General features: G+C 42.4%; 2 protein-coding genes across 2 annotated transcripts; one reads left to right on the top strand and one right to left on the bottom strand.

Annotated features, from left to right (window-relative positions):
• Nucleotides 1-295: 295 nt before the first annotated feature.
• LOC306941088 (uncharacterized protein) lies at nt 296-19452 on the bottom strand. The gene is made up of 26 exons (XM_079526394.1): nt 19421-19452; nt 19192-19267; nt 18351-18442; nt 17837-17927; nt 17150-17292; nt 16684-16784; nt 16404-16489; nt 15990-16095; nt 10747-10831; nt 9793-9889; nt 8884-9016; nt 8670-8776; nt 7536-7636; nt 7049-7139; nt 6460-6596; nt 5919-6013; nt 5669-5751; nt 5341-5361; nt 4223-4364; nt 4004-4119; nt 3432-3682; nt 3117-3207; nt 2769-2914; nt 2217-2317; nt 1713-1798; nt 296-563 (listed from the first exon to the last, which is right to left on the bottom strand). The coding sequence occupies exons 2-26, from the start codon at nt 19262-19264 to the stop codon at nt 436-438; spliced, it is 2703 nt and encodes a 900-aa protein (XP_079382520.1). The 5' UTR covers nt 19265-19267; nt 19421-19452; the 3' UTR covers nt 296-435.
• On the top strand, nt 11339-14242 carry LOC306941581 (cysteine-rich venom protein TEL1-like). The gene is made up of 6 exons (XM_079527120.1): nt 11339-11623; nt 11844-11934; nt 12149-12291; nt 12680-12774; nt 13181-13266; nt 14147-14242. The coding sequence occupies exons 1-6, from the start codon at nt 11612-11614 to the stop codon at nt 14182-14184; spliced, it is 465 nt and encodes a 154-aa protein (XP_079383246.1). The 5' UTR covers nt 11339-11611; the 3' UTR covers nt 14185-14242.
• Nucleotides 19453-23414: the final 3962 nt, after the last annotated feature.

Genomic DNA, 23414 nt, shown 5'->3' with positions numbered 1-23414 from the left:
ACACTTTTGAGCTTGCAGTTGCCATTTTGGCAAGCTACACTGCTATAGATCAAAGTATGAATCAGTTTATAGTGTCCACACCGAGACATGTTTAGAATTCAAAAGCAGATCACATTTCAAACCACCTAGGAATGTTCATATCTGTAGCTGATAAAGATATTTAAAAAGTTTCCATGTTTTGTTTTTATGCTTTTCAGACTTGATCAAACCAACCTGAAACCAAATTTGATTTGAGATGGCAGTATGAACATCATTTATTTTACAAAAACAGGCACAAAGAAAGCAAAAGTCAGTATTGCAATCTATAAAGGTTGCTTTATTTTCTAAAAGCACAGAGAAGTAGCCTGATATTTACATTGGATATGCAGTATTCAGAACCACTGGCTTATACACCAACTCTTTCATGTCAAGGATTCGTTTGGAGACGGCATGTGTTTAGATGATCTCAGTGGTGCAATTGCAGGAGGCCGGGCACCAAACTTTGACGGAGGGGTGATCACAGGTCCATCTCTCCTTCAGAGGGGGACAGTTGCTGTACTTATCCTTATAGGGACATGGGTTGGCTGAGTGAGAGAGAGATTGGAGGTTTGCAACTTGAAACTAGTTAGAATAGTAAAGAAATTAACCTTACAATTTAGCAGACGCTCTTAATCCAGAGCGATTTACATTAAGCAATAACAAAACAAACAACAAAAGCATGGCATACATCACATATATAAAAAGTAGTCATGACTCAAGCGTAAACTAAGAACGTAACAGTGGAGTCTCTAAGTAAACTATACATACTATATTATACATGTGTTCTATAACGTGCTATGACTACATAAAAATGCAATTCTAGTGCGGTCTATGTAACAAGCTATAAGTCCGTTTAAAATACTATCTAAGTCTATACATAAAGTGCTATCTAAGGGGGCTAGGCTAGGGCAAGTGCTACGGGTCATGGTGGAGTCTGAAGATAATATAAACACCCCCCTTAATTTTCATGTCATGTACATTCCAAATAAACCATTATTATTAACCACGTTATGTTGTTATAATGAATGCATTTTATAAACTGTACTTATCCACATTTACAGAAGCAAAAGAACTGCCAAAGCCAATCACAGATGCCTGCGTCATACGGCATTAGACAATCTCAGGCCAGCACTCAACATTCCGGACCAACAAAGAAAATCCAGAAATGGTTGTTTTTTTTCCAAAACCAGCAAAGAAGCCGTTATGTTTTTATAAAAAACATAATGGCTTAGTATTGAAATTAGCTTATTAGCCGAATTTGGCTCACGGCTTGAGGACCGGACATAATATCAATTACACTTAAACTATTGCATTTATGTCATATTTACATGCCGAGTTAAGCTCTGACATTTAAGTGAAATGTAGCCTGACATTACAAGATTGCTACTATATGGCTTCAGAACATTTTAGGGTTTTTGCCCTCTGGTGGAACGTTGAAGACAGCACGATGGCAGCCCCTCGGTCAAATCCTGTCACATGTAATGTAACAATCAACAATGATCAACGCAGGTCACACATGCCATTTAAAGGCAGGTGCTGAACTCAAAGCACATCAACAGGCAAAAAGATGAGTTTGCACACTGTAGGCTAGCACCCTTCTACAGTATGACTTTACTGTAGCATCCACCAGAAAGTTGACATTTCAAGCACACTGTTCTTCAGTCTTAAACTCTGTACCATTTCCGGTAACTTACTGCACAGCTTGTCGTCACAGGCATCGGGACAGTCGCCACACGATGGTCCGAGCTTGTAGGGCTCATTCAACCCACCCACATTACCGCTGCAAAGTGGGACAGAACATCAGATATTAAACGTGATATCTGATGAGACCTTTCATGTCCATCAGCCTCAAGTGGTTCCAAACCTTTTCCAGATCAGGCCTACTTTGAACATCTTGAAAGTGTCCACGGCCATTCGGCTGCCATGTTAAGTGGTCAGATGGGTGGACCATGTGCATTTTCAGAGCATGTTGTATTTTAATGATCCATTCGGACCCCTGGTAGTCCCCAGACCCCATGTTGAGAACCAGTGATGTAAAGTGTGACAGGTGGTGCTGTTGCGGTGTACTTTTGATTGATGGAATACATTTTGCAAATAGTACAGTAGGATAAAACAAAAGGCCCTGAGGGCTTGTTTCCACTTTGATCCTGCGTATTCAATTAAGACATAGTACACAGTGGTGGGACAGTAGTACTTACGCCGGACAGTAATGGCAAACGTAGTAGTAGTTGTACTTAGTAGTTGCGTCAGGGCAGTGGGCCATGGCACATCCCAACTGGTTGGAGCGGTACCACACAACCTGTGCAACACACAACAACTTACTGTTTAAACCAGTTTTCCTGTCAAGGACAGGGCCGTCATTTGGGGTCTAAGGGGATGTTAACTTTTACCCTTAGTACACACACACACACACACACACACACACACACACACACACACACACACACACACACACACACACACACACACACACACACACACACACACACACACACACACACACACACACACACACACACACACACACACACACACACACACACACACACACACACACACACACACACACACACACACACACACATAATAATAATAATTGCCAATACAAGTATTAGTGTCCCTAGGGGCAACCACACTAATAAACATTAGTAAGCACTAATATGCATTAATGCTTACTTAATTAATAAGCATATTCAATGAAACAATCAAAAACAGTTGAGCATTTCATCTAGGACTGGGTGTAAGTGTACCTGGGTGAAGTGTCCCACCACACTCTCTCGATCGATGGCCCCTTTCCCGTACTCCCAGTCCTTAATCTCACTGTACCAGGCCTCGATAGCAGTGTCCCATGTTCTGAAGTTAGTGCTCATGAACAGGTTCTCCCCACAACGAAGTTCTAGAGAATGCATCTTAGAAATCAAATCATGTGGATGTTGGGAACCACTAGCCACAAGCAACTCTTAGGGCAGATTCAGAACATGGTCCCGGGACCACTAGGCAAATGTTGCGATTAGTGGGTGTGCTGCGTACCCCCGGAGAGGATAATCTATTAATCACATTACCACGCATGATTATAAATTAATGTTAAGGAGTCTTACTGCCGAGTGTCCTTAACTTTCTGGGGCTGCGTTTCATGGTGCAGTTGTTGGCCCATCTCTGTGCGTTGGTGGCAGCTTTCTTGTTCCAGCTCTGTGAGAGAGACAGGAAGTTAGACACACTGTCTGAATGTGAAGTAGGACATTGCTGAAAAGAGCACAAACGCTCTACATACCTGCCCTGGGTTGTAAATAGACGTGTACGTGTTCTGTACATTTCCCATAGCATTTGACGGCTAACGGCATGCAGCTGTATGTGTTTTACATAATGAGCGATGTTATTAAAGATGCCAAATCAAACCTCCAGTAGTGTCTTACCATCTTCAGCATGTTTCTGGCGGTCGGCTGCACATCTCTTCTCAGCTGGTTGTGTTTGTTCAGAATGTTGTCAGCTGCGGTCGTGTTCTTGGGTTTCTCAGCGGGTTTCTGTTCCTCTGTGGGTTTTGTGGGTTCCTCCGTTAGTTCCTCTGTGTGTTCCGTGTGTTTCTCTGTGGGTTCCGTGGGTTTGGGTTTCTCTGTGGCCGTGGGTTGCTCCATGGTGGCGTTGTCTCTGGTTGATCCTTCCACTTCTGAGAAGTAGAAAATAAAAACATCCGATATTGAACAGTAACATGGCTATTACTTCCGCACATGCATGTGAACTTGTAGATCTCCTTTCTTTGGTGCATAGCATGGGGTCCTAAATAGCTGTCTGAGCTCCCTGGCTGCGGAAGTTATGCCAGTCTTAAATGTATTAACCCATTCAGGGCGGGAACCACTTGGTGTTTTAAGCATTAGGTTATACTTTAGCTATTGAAAAATAACAGATCTCAGACTCTGTAACAAGACAGTAAACTGAGCTAAACTCTCTGCAAACAGTACAGTAGTCAGCGTTAAGTGGTCAAAGTTACCTGCATCACCACATTTCTGGACCTGGCAGTACTCCCAGCGTTTCCACTTGTCAGTGGTGTAGCACCATGGCTTCAGCTCACCATCGGGATTACGACAGTAGTTTTCTTCCAGGCCTCTGACAAAAAAATAAGTAGGTTGGTACAGTACGTTACTAGCAGACAGACCAACAGACAGTCAGCTAGATACTGTACATAGATGGATGTTTGGCTGGTTCTTACCTGTATTGGTGATTTTCTTTTGTGCGAGTGTGTGTGTGAGGCGTTTGGTCCGACCAGTCCTGGCAGGTTCTCCCATTGATCGTATTGGATAGTCGTCCTAGGTAGTATCGGCCGTCGACAGTGTAGCAGGTCAGCTCTGGTACTATGGTAGGTGGACAGGTCGGGAAGTAGATGGAGAGAGTAAACCGAGCATAAATAAATCTTACTCCGAAGGGCAGCCCAATCACAATTGTTTGAAAATGCTAATACTTTGGTAACGTTGGCAAAATAAATGCATACCACTAGCTTTCTTCACAGATGTGCTCATATCAATTTTTCAAACTTTGTGGGAGCCAATCAAAGTTCGAGTACCCGGAGGGCCTGGGCTAAAACAGAAAATTGGCCAATATGAGCTTGTGATGCGTGTAAACTCCCTGCCCATAAAAAAACAAAAATCAGGCACACCTACTTTTGCATGTCCCACACGTGTATAAGCCATTTTATGCATATCTCAATGCATAAATGATCCAGGTACTATGATTATACTATTAGGAGATACTAGGAGAAATATGTTTTTCAAAAAGTGTACAGAAAGTGTTAAAATTATGTTTTTATGTTTCCACACATTCATCAAATAAGCTTGGTTTTCAGGTGGGCGGTGGTTAGGGGACGGGATGATATTGTGATGTCACTAACGTGGTGTACTTCGATTGTTAACTCCATAGACACATACCCTGAAGAAGGCATTTTGTTGCCAAAACGTTGGTTTCACATTATGGTTTTTTTCATCGTGACTAGGAGTTGTGGGACTTTCATTTCATTAATAAAAAAACAGAATAAACAATAAAGAAATAACTAATAAGGTGCTAAAAAGAAAGCATGTTTTTGTAAACAATACAGATATGAATGAACATCTCTACTCTTCCAAATCCCTGCCTTTGTAATCTGGCCTGTTCTTGCAAAATGGAAAAATAAATCCTACAGCAGCCAATACATATTGTAGATGGCATTGCTTGGCCTCCACCCTCCACATAGCTGTTTGCAACAATATATATTTTTTTAAATTGTTCATTAAATCGTAATCGAGTCAAACGTTTGCACCTACTGGTATTTATTTGTACTATATGGTTTTTACTTACCCTCTAATGTTGCGTTCCCAGCTGCTCAGTTCCAGCCAGGAGAGTGCGAGGGAGATGGAGAGAGACAGGGACAGAGAATGACAGAAAGAGTCACTCATTAGAAGGTACTGTAGCTACAGTGCGCAAATTCATATTTTTCCATATATATATATATATATATATATAATGGAACAGTGAAATATCAGTATTAAACACATAAGGGCTCTGTTCTGTCAGCCCTACATTACCTCAGTTTATTATAGGGTTGGGATTATTGGGATGAGGATTAGTGTAAGTGTTGGTGTTGGAAAATAGGTACGTTCTCCTTATGCATTGTTTAAGCACTTACTGCACAGCTTGTCATCACAGTCATCGGGACAGTCACCACAAGATGGTCCAACCTTGTAGGGGGGAATGTTCTGGTAGTTACCACTGAAATGAGGGACACAACATACAGTATGAAAGCCGGATAATACAAAAAGCCCTATAGGGGCTCGTTTCCATTGTGGTCCCGTGTATTCAATTCATATAGGCATAAACTAAAAGTACAGTAGTGACACAGGTTCTGTATGTGTAAATGTTGGGACAGTAGTACTTACGCTGGACAGTAATGACAGACGTAGTGGTATTGAAGCCTGTGGTTGGGGCAGAAAGCCATGGCACATCCCACCTGGTTGGAGCTGTACCACACAACCTGTGCAACACAACTGTTTAAGCCAGCGCTTCTAGAACGTTCACGTCAAGGACAGGGCCGTCATTTACGGCCTCAGGGGACGTTAGCTGCTACATACATCTTTTATGCCAATACTTGTGTAACTTGGGCTGTTTTAGTGCCCCCATGAGGTCGACTGATTCATTTTTTTTCCTGTGTAGATCTCTGGACTGAATAAATAAACTTGGGAGTTTTCAGGTCAATGGGAAAATGCATTAATTTGGTAATAAGTAGTATACAGTATCACTCTGCAAATTGGACGCATACGGCCGGTTGATTTGAGACTATAATACAGGAAAGAGACGTGTTTGCTGTCAAAACTGTGGGAGTAGCCCAGCAAGGTTTTGGGGTTGCTATAGAAAGAAATGAAGTTGCCCGAGTAAAGTATTCAAAGACACATTTCTTCTAGCAGTGGGTGTTAAGTGTACCTGTGTGAAGTTTCCCACCACTCTTCCATTGACAGACCCGTACTCCCAGTCCTTAATCTCATCGTACCAGGCCTGGATAGCATCGTCCCATGTTCTCGTTACACTGGACTTGAACAGGTTCTCACCACAACCATCGGCTAGAGCGCGACAGAGAGAGAAACTACAACAGTGAGAGAAGCTACAGCTACCTTCATAATCAATTCATGTGGATGTTGTGAGTCATGTTGTTGAGATGCACCTTTATCTATCTCAGGTGTAATGTTTTTTGGACCTTGTAAAATAAACCTTTTAGTTTAAAAAAACCTTTCCCTTTGTACAATTGAAAAGGTCTTAGCTTTTCCCAGTTTGTAGCAAAGCTCAGGATCATGATCTAAGGCCCACATATAAGAAAAAGAAAACCCTTTATTTGTACTTTGTGGTAAAACTGTGATGTGACAATAAAGCTGATTCAGATATCAGTTCAGGGAACTCACTTGCGTCTTAGTTTCCAAATAAGGGACGATTCTGTATTTCAAGTGAGGGACCGTTGGAAACCCGAATTACTACATACATGCGTGATGATCATCAATTAATGTAAAATGAGTCTTACTGCTGGTGGTCCTTTCTCCCACAGGGCTCTGGTTCGTGGTGCACTTCATGGCCCACTTGTGAGCATTGACGGCAGCTTCCTCGTTCCACGTCTTAGAACGAGAGACACAGGAAGTTAGACACAAACAGTGGTTGTACTGGGCAACTTCCAGGTGTGTGTGAATGTTTTATTCCAAACATTAAAACGGCAATATAAAATATACAATGCATTAAAAATAACAAGAAAAACACAACATAATGGATAATGCACAATATAATCATAATTCCAATAAAAGTAACAGGAATTGTTCGAAAAGGAGTAGGACTGAAGCAAGTACGATAAGAACATTTGCTGAAGCACTCCTACTCCGTATATGTGCCCTGGGTAAATGAAGATGTGTTTTGTGCATTTCTCATAACATTTGACAACGGTTTGCAGCTGTATGAGTTTTACATGATATGAGCAATGTTATTAAAGATGTCAGATCAAAGCTCCAGTAGTGTCTTACCATCTTCATCATGTTGCTGGGGGGAGGCTGCACATCTCTTCTTAGCTGGTTGTGCTTGATCACAATGTTCTGCTTGTCAACATCGGTCAAGTCAAAGGGTGCTGAGGAGAGGGAAAAAAATACATCAGATAAACAGTAACACAGCTGTTACTTGCGAGCATACATTGTGAGAAGAGGTTTAAAAAAATAAAAATCAATTCAAATTAGAATCGCAATTCTAGATATACGGTATATATACACATTTTGTTTGCTGGTTACAGTGACAGGAGTTTTTACTATATGTTTTTGTGATATGAAATGTAAGCTTACAGTAAACATTATCATGTATTCAGTCATATTCACTCCAGTCACTTTGGTTCAGCTAGCACAGCTGCTAGTGTGACACACAGTGTGCGTGTGTCACTGTCCAGCTGACCCTCGTTGAAACTAATTAACACTGACACTTTAAATTGCATCAAGGAAAATATGGGCTATATGCATCCAACCCTTCCGCGTTCAGCTTGGGCCGCCGCTGCACTTCCGGTCGCCAGCCGACTCATTAGTGGACGTACAAAGTGTTTCATATTTTAGACCCATGTATCTTGGTTGGCCCACATGATTTAAATACTGCCTTTCATCACATGCCAACTAACTGCGTTACTTTGTGTTTCTCTGCAAACAGTACAGTGAATCATAAGAGAGATGAGGGCTTGTTACTCATCCTCAGCAGAAATGTCCTAAGACGGTGGTCAAAGTTACCTGGACATCTGGGGACCTTGCACAACTCAAAGTTACCTGGACATCTGGGGACCTTGCACAACTCAAAGTTACCTGGACATCTGGGGACCTTGCACAACTCAAAGTTACCTGGACATCTGGGGACCTTGCACAACTCAAAGTTACCTGGACATCTGGGGACCTTGCACAACTCAAAGTTACCTGGACATCTGGGGACCTTGCACAACTCAAAGTTACCTGGACATCTGGGGACCTTGCACAACTCAAAGTTACCTGGACATCTGGGGACCTTGCACAACTCAAAGTTACCTGGACATCTGGGGACCTTGCACAACTCAAAGTTACCTGGACATCTGGGGACCTTGCACAACTCAAAGTTACCTGGACATCTGGGGACCTTGCACAACTCAAAGTTACCTGGACATCTGGGGACCTTGCACAACTCCCAGCATTTCTCTCCTTTAGTGTAGCACCATGGCCCCGGCATACCGTCTGGGTTACGACAGAAGTTTTCTTCCAGGCCTCTAACAAAAATAAGAAGGCAGATACAGGTAATAGTAGACAGACCAACAGACAGGCAGGCAGACAGCTAGATACTGTAGATGCTGTACATAGTTTGATTGGTTCTTACTTTCCCAGGTACATTTCTTTTGTGCGGCTGTGTGTTTGGGACGACCAGGCCTGGCAGATCAGCCCATTGATCGTTTTGTTTAGTCGCCCCCGATAGTCACTGCCGTCGCCAGTGTAGCAGGTCAGCTCTGGTACTATATGGTACAGTAGGTGGACAGGAAGAAGTAGATGGATGGAGAGAGTAAACAGTGCTTAAATAAATCTTAACTCCAACAGAAATGATTTGAAAATGCTAACTTTGAACAGAAATACATTGTGCCACTGCCTCATTTGGCCTACAAACATGGAACTTGCTTACACATACTGTACGACTCTGAGGAACTAGTCACTGAAACTGTGACCCATAAGGTCCGCCCTTAGATTTTCTACCATTTTGAGTAGTTTGAAAACATTTCACACTCTACCTTAACTTTCTACACATTACACAATCTCTGGACCATAATCTAAATTCCCAGTTGGCAAGAACTTTGAATGTGGACAAAACTACGCCTAAATGCATATTGTAGAGGGCATTACTTGGCCTATAGCTCCTTGCAGCTTTATTTTAATCGCTTTGAGGAAGCAATCTGATTGGTTGAAACGGCCATCTAGCCATGCATGATGGCCGCCAAATAAAATAAAAATAAAATCATCAGCCCTGTTCTCCTAGAGCACAACCGACTGTCGCTATAGGTTAGCGATTTTCTTGGGACATTTGTGGTTGTAGTGGCTACTTCTGTAATTAAAAATTGTAATGTAAAAAAATGTAATTTTAGCGAGTATCTTAGTTTAAATGAAATTGAGTCAACGTGTTTTTTTCAGGGCAACTGTTGTACTTCTATTGTATAAGCGTGCATTATAAAGCACACCCTCGTGTAATATTGCTTAATCGAGGCAAAGGTTTTTGCCCAATATTTGTACTACTACTTACCCTCAGTTTTTGCATTCCCAGCTGCTGTTACTTTGGTTCCAACCAGGAGAGCAAGGAGCACCGTGGGAGCAATGTGCATTATGTGCACCTTCATCCTCTGAAAACCAGTGGTCGAAAAAGTACTCCAATGTTTTACTTAAAAAAAAGTATCAATACTGCAATATAGAAGTACTCTGTTACAAGTAGAAGTCTGGAATTTTAAATCTACTTTAGTAAGTAGAAGTATTGCATCAAAATGTACCAAAAGTAGAAAGAACTCTTTATGCAGAATGTCTCATTTCAGGTTTTCAAATATGTAAAAACCTTTTGAAAATAGATCTACAAGCTCAATGCGTCACATCGCAACACATTGTGAGCTTGCATCGGCTATTTCCAAATATGTTTTGTAATAATAATCAAAATCTACAAAGTAACTATCTAAAGCTGTGAAATAATGTAGTGGAGTAGAAGTAAAAGTATTGGATATTGGAAATACTTAAGTAAAGTAAAAATACCTCAAAACTGTACTCAAGTACAACCTAGTTAGTTTCCACCACTGGTGAAATCCACAAGGAAACATCCTAGTCCAATTCAATTTTAGCCAAAAATATCTGAACTTTCAGATTGGCTCTTTTCACCACACAGCAAAGTATAAATCACAAAATCAGACGTTATAGCATAAACTGTAAATTTACTTGACTAACTCAATACTAGACTAAAAGTAAAATATTTCAGATGACTACAACTAAAGGAATTTTATAAAAACAAATTAGCTGTCAAAATTAAAACTGGATTTGGACTGTGACAGTATATCCACTCTGTCACTGTGCTGCTGTGCTGTAAACAGCACATGCTCATAGGTTCACAACTTCACACTTGTTGAGTGGTGTATTGGTACAAACGATATACACATGTTTAAGTTAGTTATTCAAGAAAGCTATCACAAACAAATAAGGATATCTCTCTCTATCTCACCTTGGTGCTGGCAACCCCTAAATGTGTCCAAATGGGGCTCAGGTCATTATATAGGCTTCCAAGGAAACACACCTGTAGCCAACCACTGATTGCAGCCAAAATGGTTCAAACCAACTGAACAAGGGATAAGGGAAAGAAGGACAGAATAGACACTATAATACAGGAAAGTTGGACACATTTAGGGTTGCCAGCACCAAGGTGAGATAGAGAGAGCTATCCTTATTTGTTTGTGATAGCTTTCTTGAATAACTAACTTAAACATGTGTATATTGTTTGTACCAATACACCACTCAACAAGTGTGAAGTTGTGAACTCATGAGCATGTGCTGTTTACAGCACAGCAGCACAGTGACAGAGTGGATATACTGTCACAGTCCAAATCCAATTAATTAATTTTGACAGCTAATTTGTTTTTATAAAATTCCTTTAGTTGTAGTCATCTGAAATGTTTTACCTTTAGTCTAGTATTGAGTTAGTCAACTAAATCTACAGTTTATGGTATAACGTCTGATTTTGTGATTTATACTTGGCTGTGTGGACGGATCAACCAGAGACAACCCCACCATGGAGGAACCCAAACCCACAGAGAAACCCGAACCCACAGAGAAACCCAAACCCACAGAGAAGCCCAAACCCACAGAGAAACCCAAACCCACAGAGAAAACCAAACCCACAGAGAAACCCAAACCCACAGAGAAAACCAAACCCACAGAGAAACCCAAACCCACAGAGAAACCCACAGAAAAACCAAAAACCAACGGAGGAACGGAAACCCACTGAGAAACACAAGAACACGACTATAGCTGACAGCATTCTGAACAAACACAACCAGCTGAGAAGAGATGTGCAGCCGACGGCCAGAAACATGCTGAAGATGGTAAGACACCACTGGAGGTTTGATTTGGCATCTTTAATAACATCGCTCATTATGTAAAACGCATACAGCTGTATGCCGTTGTCAAATGCTATGGGAAATGTACAGAACACGTACACATCTATTTACAACCCAGGGCAGGTATGTAGAGCGTTTGTGCTCTTTTCAGCAATGTCCTGCTTCACATTCAGACAGTGTGTCTAACTTCCTGTCTCTCTCACAGAGCTGGAACAAGAAAGCTGCCACCAACGCACAGAGATGGGCCAACAACTGCACCATGAAACACAGCCCCAGGAAGGAAAGGAGAAACGGCAGTAAGACCCCTTAACATTAATTTATAATCATGCGTGGTAATGTGATTAATAGATTATCCTCTCCGAGGGTACGCAGCACTCCCACTAATCACAACATTTGCCTAGTGGTCCCGGGACCATGTTCTGAATCTGCCCTAAGAGTTGCTTGTGGCTAGTGGTTCCCAACATCCACATGATTTGATTTCTAAGATGATTGCATTCTCTCGCTCTCTAGAACTTCGTTGTGGGGAGAACCTGTACATGAGCACTAACTTCAGAACATGGGACACTGCTATCAAGGTCTGGTACAGTGAGATTAAGGACTGGGAGTACGGGAAAGGGGCCATCAATGGAAGCGTGGTGGGACACTTCACCCAGGTACACTTACACCCAGTCCTAGAAGAAATGCTCAACTGTTTTTGATTGTTTCATTGAATATGCTTATTAAGTAAGCATTAATGCATATTAGTGCTTACTAATGCTTATTAGTGTCGTTGCCCCTAGGGACACTAATACTTGTATTGGCAAGTATTAGCTTAGCATTGAAATGTGTGTGTGTGTGTGTGTGTGTGTGTGTGTGTGTGTGTGTGTGTGTGTGTGTGTGTGTGTGTGTGTGTGTGTGTGTGTGTGTGTGTGTGTGTGTGTGTGTGTGTGTGTGTGTGTGTGTGTGTGTGTGTGTTATTTAACATCCCCTTAGACCCCAAATGACAGCCTTGTCCTTGACAGGAAAACTGGTTTAAACAGTAAGTTGTTGTGTGTTGCACAGGTTGTGTGGTACCGCTCCAACCAGTTGGGATGTGCCATGGCCCACTGCCCCGACGCCAAGTACAACTACTACTACGTTTGTCATTACTGTCCGGCGTAAGTACTACTGTCCCACCACTGTGTACTATGTCTTAATTGAATACGCAGGATCATAGTGGAAACAAGCCCTCAGGGCCTTTTGTGTTATCCTACTGTACTATTTGCATCAATCAAAAGTACACCGCAACAGCACCACCTGTCACACTTTACATCACTGGTTCTCAACATGGGGTCCGGGGACCACCAGGCGTCCGAATGGATCATTAAAATTCAACATGCTCTGAAAATGCACATGGTCCACCCATCTGACCACTTAACATGGCAGCCGAATGGCCGTGGACACTTTCAAGATGTTCAAAGTAGGCCTGATCTGGAAAAGGTTTGGAACCACTTGAGGCTGATGGACATGAAAGGTCTCATCAGATATCACGTTTAATATCTGATGTTCTGTCCCACTTTGCAGCGGTAATGTGGGTGGGTTGAGTGAGCCCTACAAGCTCGGACCATCTTGTGGCGACTGTCCCGATGCCTGTGACGACAACCTGTGCAGTAAGTCACCGGAAATGGTAGAGAGTTTAAGACTGAAGAACAGTGTGCTTGAAATGTCAACTTTCTGGTGGATGCTACAGTAAAGTCATACTGTAGAAGGGTGCTAGCCTACAGTGTGCAAACTCATCTTTTTGCCTGTTGATGTTCTTTGAGTTCAGCACCTGCCTTTAAATGGCATGTGTGACCTGCGTTGATCATTGTTGATTGTTACATTACATGTGACAGGATTTGACCGAGGGGCTGCCATCGTGCTGTCTTCAACTTTCCACCAGAGGGCAAAAACCCTCAAATGTTCTGAAGCCATATAGTAGCAATCTTGTAATGTCAGGCTACATTTCACTTAAATGTCAGAGCTTAACTCGGCATGTAAATATGACATAAATGCAATAGTTTAAGTGTAATTGATATTATGTCCATGTTGCTTCTGCATACGAGGAAGTACAGTTTATAAAATGCATTCATTTAACAACATAACGTGGTTAATAATAATGGTTTATTTGGAATGGACATGGAAATGAAGGGAATAATAACGTGACTCATGTCAATAATGTAGCGTGGACATGTTATCCCCGATGGTGGTGTTTATATAAAGGTTCATTTTTTTACTATTCTAACTAGTTTTAAGCTATCAAGTTGCAAAGCTCCAATACCCCCCCCACCCCCTAAATGCAACAGACCACAACAAAGCAAATCTTTCAGGGCTGTTCTCAAGTCTCTATCTGTGCAAGACATCATATCCATATCTCCACAACTAGTGGGTCAGTCTGCACAACCAATGTCAATTTGAAGCTAGGATTCCCTGCTGTCATGTGACATGGAAAAAAAAAAAACCTCTCAAAATACCTCTCATTCTGTCATTGTCTGTCTCTCTCTCACTCAGCCAACCCATGTCCCTATAAGGATAAGTACAGCAACTGAATATACCTGTGATCAACAAGCCGTCACAGTTTGGTGCCAGGCCTCCTGCAAGTGCACCACTGAGATCATCTAAACGCATCATGTCGTCTCCAAACGAATCCTTAACATGAAAGAGTTGGTGTATAAGCCAGTGGTTCTGAATGTACTGCATATCCAATGTAAATATCATGCTACTTCTCTGTGCTTTTAGAAAATAAAGCAACCTTTATCGATTGCAATACTGACTTTTGCTTTCTTTGTGCCTGTTTTTGTAAAATAAATTATGTTCATACTGCCATCTCAAATCAAATTTGTGGCCTATCAGATTGGTTTGATTGGTTTGAAGTCTGAAAAGCATAAAAACAAAACATGGAAACTTTTTAAATATATTTTTATCAGCTACAGGTATGAACATTCCTAGGTGGTTTGAAACGTGATCTGATTTCTAAACATGTCTCGGTGTGGACACTGTAAACTGATTCATACTTTGATCTATAGCAGTGTAGCTTGCCAAAAATGGTGAAATTGTAAGTTGGTGCAACTTAAAGTTAAGAACTGAGAATTGAAATCTGAACCAACTCCACACCACCTCCTGAAGTTTGTTTCCTTACGAGTTGGCCCAACTTTGTTTTAATTTCACGGTGTCACAATCTTAACACTCATTTATTAACCTTACTTGTAGTATATAACCGTTTTATAATAGCATTGTTAATAACCATTCTGCATGGTGCGACTTAGGAGATGTAAGACCCAATTGCAGAAACAGACAGTCAGGACTCAGGAGGCAAAGTTCACAGTCACAGAAGTTCTGGAAAGTCCAAACTGAAATCTTTTCCACCATTTCCACAATGAATCAGTCCGGTGGGTACAGACGGACAGAATAAAAACCATGTGCTTTTATGCTGTTCAGTCCAGAGTTGATAAAAAACAATCAAGAGACAGTATTGTGATGCTCAAGCTATAATGTTTATTTTCTAAAAGCGCAGCGTAATATTTCCATTGGTTATACCTAGAGTATATGCCAGTGGTTCTCAAAGCATTGACCTTGTCAAGGACCTGTAAATTAATGTATTTATAATGTATTTATGTATGTATTTGTCTTTTTTTGGACAAATGAATAGCTGAACTATAAGCTCGTAGTAACTATAAGCTTGTAATTCAGCTATTATAATTATTATAAAATAATTATTAGTTATTTTGATATTTTACCTGTTATCTCTCCTATGGTACTACATCAATACTGCATGGAATTGTGCACAGAATCTTATTGGGTGTGCAAGGCTAAATCTCATCAAAATGATGGTGGTCCGTGGCTCAAATGCCGAATAAATAATGGGCCGTGATGTGAAAAGGTTTGAAAACCACAGCTTTGTATTACTTGCCATTTATTTTGTATTAATTGTATTTTGGTAAAGCTTTTGGGGTTGTGTAGTTACCTACAATATACAATGTAGGCATTTAGCAGACCATCTTATCCAGTGTGACTTACAATAAGCAAGGTAAACACATACTCTGCATTAAAGGCAGTGAGACCATGCAGTGTCTCAGGAAACTATAGGATCCAGGGTAAAATTAAAATTGCCAATCTATAAACATATATTTTTAAATATTCTTTTCCAGGTCCAGATCCAGGTCTAGATTTTCCGTCAGCCAGCTGTGAATAGAAGATCATTGGTTCCCAAATAAAAAAATAAAACCCACAATGAAATAAAAAAAATGAAAGCATGAATAAACAGATAGAGACAGAGAGACAGATAGTATGATAGCCATATAGGTTTGCATAATAAGGAATATGATCAGGCGTTTAGATGATCTCAGTGGTGCACTTGCAGGAGGCCTGGCACCAGGCTGCGATGGTGGGGTGACTGCAGGTCCATTTCTCCTTCAGAGAAGGACAGTTGCCAAACTTATCCTTATGAGGACATGGGTTGGCTGAGAGAGAGAGAGAGAGAGAGAGAGAGAGAGACACACACACACATACAGAGACAGAGACACAGACAGACAGAGAATAACATAATTGGTCATTAAGTTGATGGTGATGTTGTTGTTGCAACCAACAAGTATCAAAGTAGGTCACACATCCACATACCATTAGAACTTCAACATGCAGGCAAAAAGATGAGTTTGCACACCGTAGCTCCCCTCTAAGACTTTATTGTAGCATCCACCAGAAAAGTGACGTTTGCAAGCACACTGCTCTTCTTCAGTCTTAAACCCTCTATAATATTTTGGTGACTTACTGCACAGCTTGTCGTCACAGGCATTGGGACAGTCACCGCAAGATGGTCCGAGCTTGTATGGCTCACTCATTCCACCCACATTACCGCTGCAAAGTGAGACAGAACATCAGATATTAAACGGCCTATTTTGAACATCTTGAAAGCGTGAAACCATGGTCTTTCGACTGCCATGTAATGTTAAGTGGTCAGATGGGTGGGCCATGTGCATTGTCAGAGCATGTTTAATTGTAATGATGTTGAGAACCAGTGATGTGTGTGTAGTACATGGTGGAGTACTTACGCAGGACAGTACTGACAGACGTAGTAGTATTTGTACGGGGAATCTGCGTCGGGGCAGTGAGTCATGGCACAGCCGACCTGGTTGGAGTTGTACCACACCACCTGTGAAACACACACAACATCACGGTTTAAACTAGAATCCGGCCAGGCCAAGTATTAGTCTTATAGCCAATCAGGATGAAATATGACAAATCGGATGGGTCGCTCTTGATAACATGACTATAGAGATAACGGGTACCAATTCACGTGATGTTTGGACCAGTATAGGAGTAATATCCAATATATGTGTTTAACAGAACTCTGCCTCCTGGTGGCGCTATAACAGGCCTCTGCTCTGGCCTACAGTGAGTGTATGCATGCACAGTTTCACGCCGATCGGGCCAATAGGTGCCACAGACGGACCAACGCACACGCACGCACGCACACACACGCACACACACGCACGCACAGAGAGAATATGTGTGTACCTGTGTGAAGTGTCCCACTGCTTTTCCATTGACAGATCCCTCCCCGTGCTCAAAGTTCTTCACCTCATTGTACCAGTGCTGGGTAGCAACGGTCCATGACAGCTCCCTACTGGACAGGAACATGTTCTCACCACAACCACTGGCTGGAGGGAGGGGGGGGGGGGGGGGGGGGGGGGGGAGAGAGAGAGCGAGAGAGAGACAATCAATCTGTTGATTGATTCCCGCCAATGCTTGATCTGCATTAATTTTAATGATAACCAGAAAACGTTTGCATGAAAACGTTTTGTTTTGTTTATTTGCTGTCCCTCCCAAGCACTTTCGATCCAAATTAATAATACTAATAGGCCTACTAATAATTAGCAATAAGGAATAGTGCTTACAGCATTTCAAGCATACCCAGAGTATAGGCAGTGCCCACTCCCGGGCACTCGCCAGGCACTCCCGCCTGGCGAGAGCTCTACCGACTGAGCTATACCCGGACACAATAAGAGCCATTCCTTTTAGTTTCCAAATAAGGGACGATTCCGTATTTCAAGGTACAGTTGGCAACCCTAATTTATCACACATACTTGCGTGATGGAAGAATTCATGTTATATTAAATAACATTATTATTATTATTATTATTATTACCCTTATTATTATTATTATTATTATTATTGTTATTAATAATGTTAAAGGGGTCTTACTGCTGATTTTCCTTTCCGCACCAGTGCTGTGTTTTGTGACACACTTGTCGGCATGTTTCTGAGCGTTGGCAGCAGCTTCCTCATTCCACATCTGTGAGAACAAGAGAACAGGACATTACACACACACTGAGGGACCCCAATGGAAATATTAATTACTAATTAGATATCTTATATTAGATATCTTATATTCCCTGAAAGTCACCTTTTAATATATATATATATATACTGTATATATACTGTATATGATTTTTTTTTCTTCTTTTCTGGTTACCGTTTAATGTATGTGTGTATCTACAGTATCACTGTGTATCTGTCCTGTGAGTTCCCGTGCATGTTTGTTTTCCGACGTACTAACAGTCCAACAGTCATGATTCCGACACCCTACCCTAAACCCTAACCTAACCGGCGGTGCGGAATGTATTAAACTGGTATGCAGCTGCATGTGTTCTACATTAATATGAGCGGTGTCGTTGAAGATGTCATATCGCATAAAAGCTCCAGTATAGTGTCTTACCATCTTCAGCATGTTGCTGGCGGTAGGCTGCACGCCTCTTCTCAGTTCGTTGTGCTTGTTCACAATCTCCTCCTTCTCAGCGTCCGTCACGCCTATGAACACAAACGCACCAGAGAGACCCATAAAGTTTGGGTGAAATGCTAGGCTTGTTCAAGTGTAGCCTGGAAAACCAGACAAATCTGCCACGGCAGGCTAAGTTCAAGTGCTGCTGTGATCTGGACCACATGTGCTATTTGAACAGATGTGACACCATGCGTACGGTGGTTACGTTTTTCTTTTTGTTAAAATAGGTGTTCACAAAATGCTCTATATTCTGATAATAATCATTACAATTGTTTGTTCAAAAATATCACGAGTGAGGGGAGGACGCAGAAGGTGGTTTGGGTATCTGGTTAGGATGCCTCTCGGGTGTCTCCAGGGAGGTCCTCGACACACGTCCCACTGGGAGGAGACCCCGGGGCAGACCAAGACGCAGTTGGAGGAAACACATCGACTCACTGGCCTTGGAACGTCTCAGGATCCCCCAGGAGGAAGTCACTAATGTTGCTCTGGAGAAGTCTGGAGCACCCTGGTGGAGCTGTTGCCCCCGTGACCCGACTACGGATAAGATGGATGGATGGATGGATGGATGGATGGATGGATGTTCAATAATATCTCAAAAACAGAGCTGCGCTACTGAATCAGTTGGCAGGGGCATCCAGGACGTGTATTACATTGTTGTTAGTGGAAATGAAAACATAGGCGCCCCAAGTTTCCTACAGTGTGCGGGTCCTTTCGTTTGTTTTTCAAAGATACCCTTTTATTCAGTAATCAAGACAAAAGTGTGATTGTTTTGTCTTACCCCCAGCTGCTGGTTTCACTTCAGTTCCAACCAGCAGAGCAAAGACCACCGTGAGAGCAATGTACGCCTTCATCTTCTGTGAAAAACATTTTCATGAACAAATGATGCTGATGATAATAATGGAAAACAATGTATTGTTCATTATTAAAGCCAACCACAACAATGAGACAAAACAGAAAAAAATGCATGTGATCAAGCAGTTGGAAAAGATGAGATGGTATAAGCTTACCTCCAGTAGTTTGAAGTGTGTCCTTTCAGATGAAATACTCTCACTTTATAGACAGTTGACACACTGACTGTGCACAGGACAAACTGTAAGTTGAGACGTGCAATACTGTGGTGACACACAGAAGAGTAAACTGCTTAGAGTTATTTACAATTAGACTGTAAAGACAAGCCTTTGTTAAGAATGCTGCTAGACACCCCAGGGGGGGTCGGGGGACAGTCCCTAATCATAGGAACAGCTCCTATCTCAAGCTGCAAACTAACAGCTGTGTGTGTACAGAGAGCTCTCTGCTCTCCTTCAGAAAATACATGATTCTAAAGTCAAAGTCAAAGTCATACGATTTGTCACACACGTTACCGCAGTGAATTTTGTCCTCTGCATTTGACCCATCTCTTGGAGCGGTTGAGCCACAGCCAAGGAGCGGTGAGCTGCAGCGTGCGCCGCGCTCGGGAATCATTTGATTAGTAGATTTGACCCCCAATCCAACCCTTTCATGCTGAGTGCCAAGCAGGAAGGCATTGGGTCCCATTTTTACAGTCTTTGGTATGACCCGGCCGGGGATCAAACCCCGACCTCCCAGTTTCAGGGCGGACACTCTAACCACAGGGCCACTGTCTGGTTCTACTGAGTATTTGTGCTTAATCATATAGACTGGTTAACAATACAGTTTGAACTATTTCATTACATGTGTTCTGTATACTTCATATATAGTATAGATATTGAATTAGTCCTATTTGGTATAAAACATATAGAGTGACACATGAGCTGCATGCCATGTGTCCCTCCTCCTTCACCGGAAGATCCTGTTTCGAGGGAGGCGGGATCTGGAAGTTAGAAAATACTGCGATGCTGTGAACTTTCTGAGTGTTCACACTGATTAGCTACGATGTGACTCCACTGTATTCCACTGGGCTTTCTGCCCGTGGGAGCCTTGTACTGATTAAGTCTGTTCAATAAAACTGATCAGATGTGACGACTAGAACCTGCCTTGCCTGCCTTTCTTCCACTCTCGACCATCACTGCTACAAAGACACATTGGGTCACTTGGTGCATACAAATATATATCAGTGTCCTTGACTCCTTTCAGATGAAATACCTGCTGATGTTTGGCTGGTCTTTTGTGGTGGTGGTCGGTCATTTATATCCTTACATTATTAGCTTTAAGGGTGTGTGTGTCACAGTGTTTTCATAGACAAACACCCAGTTGTGTACTTTAGTGCCACATCTATCGAGGATGATGGACAGTAGTAGATCAGTAGTAGATAATCATGCCAACGTATTTATTTAGCAGCATAATCCAACAATGTCCAGAGCAAAGTAGTAGACAGCTGACAATCTAATGTAGCTACTCTGTTGAAATCAATTGGATAGTCAGATGGTTATTTGGAGGAAATAGCTTCTTTCTTTCTTCGAAGAAGAAAATATAGTTTTAATAATAATACTAATAATAATAATTAGGTTAACACATTTGGGGGATAAAAGCTACTTTATAAAAGTGAGTTTTCAGGAGGGATTTGAACCGGGGCACAGACTCTGCAAGCTTGATCTCCATCCCATTTTCCGGGATATCTAGGAGAGCTTTGTCTGAGGACCTCAAATTTCACTTTGGTACATAATAATGGATGGAGTAGGTCAGAGATACCGGTATATGATGGGGCCAGACCAGAGATGGCCTTTAAAGGTAAACTGTAAACGCATGTAATCAATTTCCAACAGATCCCCAAACCTGTTGTTTTGGGGTGCGTTCGTTTCAGTTCATTCAACCTCCTCTTGTGTGTTGGCTGGTGAAACACACTCTAGTGAGACATACGGTATATACTTCACCCCTCCAACAGTATTGCACGCCGCGACATACAAGCTCACATCGCGGCGTGGATGCGGCCACTGTGTGAGCTTGGAGGTCTGCTGTTCTCGGCCGTTCTCTGTGTGCAACACCTAATTCGCACGTCGGCGGAGCATAAATTAGGTTTGAGGGGCTACAGCTGCGCGATCAAGAAGCCGTGATCATAGGAAGCGCTCCCTCTGCGACTGGAGGTGGGGTTTGGGGGACAAATTCTTTGAGAAACAGTATTACTGTTTACACACAAGTTGACACAACATAAACCCCTGTATTTCAAGAGCGGGAGATCACAGGAAACATCCACCCTAAACCTCCTTCTTCCACACTAGGAGGAAAACAGCCTCTGAACGTTTGTTGGGGTGCATTTTTACACGCCAGTGCTGTGACCATAGACTTTTACATTGAGCCTAATGTTTCTTTTGTCCCCAACCAGCGCGGGCATACAGGTTCTTATCAGCGTGACGTTGTCTGGAAAGTGGAAATGCATCTATAGCACCGGCGTAGGGTCCATTGGGCCACACGGGCCGTGGCCCAGTCAGTTTAGAGCTGGCCCAGTCTAACTTCAAAGAGAGGGGGCGAAAAAACAAGAACAACAACAAAAGATGGCCTACTTCGGCAGCCCTTGTGCATGCTGCAAATGTCTGTTTAGTAGCATGCAAGCCGCCTTTGTTTTAAATGGTCCCCCACGTGACACGTCGGCAAAATCGTTAACACCTATCGGCCGGAGATGCGCTACCCTCTCCATTTAAACCTGTTGATAGACCTGTCACTATCATTACATAATCACCTGATCACAATTTTTTGAGATATAGGCTAATCATAATTGTGTGTGTGTGTGTGTGTGTGTGTGTGCGCACACACACACACGCGCGCGCGCGCGTGCGTGCGCGTGCGTGCGTGCGTGTGAGTGTGCGCGCGCATGTGTGTTTGTGTGTGTGTCATTTTAGGGGCAACTGGCCTTTGGTGTTTTGGTGGGCACAAAAGGCCAAATGCCAGGAAGGTCATCAATAAAATTTGATTTTAGTCTACATATTGACAAGAAAGAGACAGAGGAGAAAGTGGTACAGTCAGCTTGGGCATTTAGGCCACTGTGGCCTCAGGGAATGCCATTTTTCTGAGGAGCACAAGGCCAAACTGAGGGGCAACGACGGCCATGGCCTTCGTCATGACCTCCCTGAAATCCCTTTCACATTTCACATCATTACATTGCTTGGCCAGTTGGCCATCGTACTGCAGGCTAAAGTTTGCTCCTTATATTTATACCAGTACTGTGGTTTTTATTCATGCTCTGTGAATCTGAATCTGAAAACCATAAAGAAACATCCTGTTCAAAGTCCCGGACGGACGGACAGACAGACGGAGACAGACAGCCAGCCAGGCAGCCATCCATCCATCTCCTAAATCATTATATGATTAGCCTTAGGGTTGTGTTTCAGTGTTTTCATAGACAAACACCCATGTATTGTATACTTTACAAACATCACATCATATTGTGCCAAGTACAGTAGTACAACATGCCAACTTATTTATTTTGCGGCATAATCAAACAATGTTCAGGAACTGTGGTCAATGTCAGTTTGTTTTATTCTTCAAACTGTCTCACCCGTCTAGACAGGTGGCGTGACAATCTACTGTAGCTACTCCATTGAAATCAATTGGATATTGGGAGGCTTAAAGTAATACCAGTTACGCACACATGGCATGAATTAGATTACGTCTGTGAGAGTGTCATGCTGACAGACAGATGATTAATTTGTATTAGGCTATAGCTGGTTTTATGTTTATTGTGTGCACGCATGCATTTCTTTTTTATTATGTCATTTTGAGTTGCATGGTGTAGTACGGAGCCCCTGAGTGGCCATACATCTTGTCCGGACGAGACCATTTATTTGTATTACCATGGCCACTCAGGGGCTCCCTAGCTCTTCAGTCTTCAGTTCCAAATTTTCATTTCTACTTTGTTTGCATGTCCGCCATATTGATTTTCGGTCGCAGAGGCGAGTGCTGAATCTCCTTTGGGTTTGAGTCTCTCTCCCGGGGACACAGGGCTCAGGGATGGGATCGGAGCAGACCGGTGGGGGATAGCGGAGGGGGGAGGTATCCTGTACTAGCCTGGTTGTCTCACCCGTCTAGACAGGTGAGATGACAATCAGAGAG

Source organism: Electrona antarctica, assembly GCF_951216825.1.
Source record: "Electrona antarctica genome assembly, chromosome: 17".
NCBI lineage: Eukaryota > Metazoa > Chordata > Actinopteri > Myctophiformes > Myctophidae > Electrona > Electrona antarctica.
Note: the sequence above shows the minus strand (reverse complement) of the source record. Positions and strands in the feature narration are given on the sequence as shown.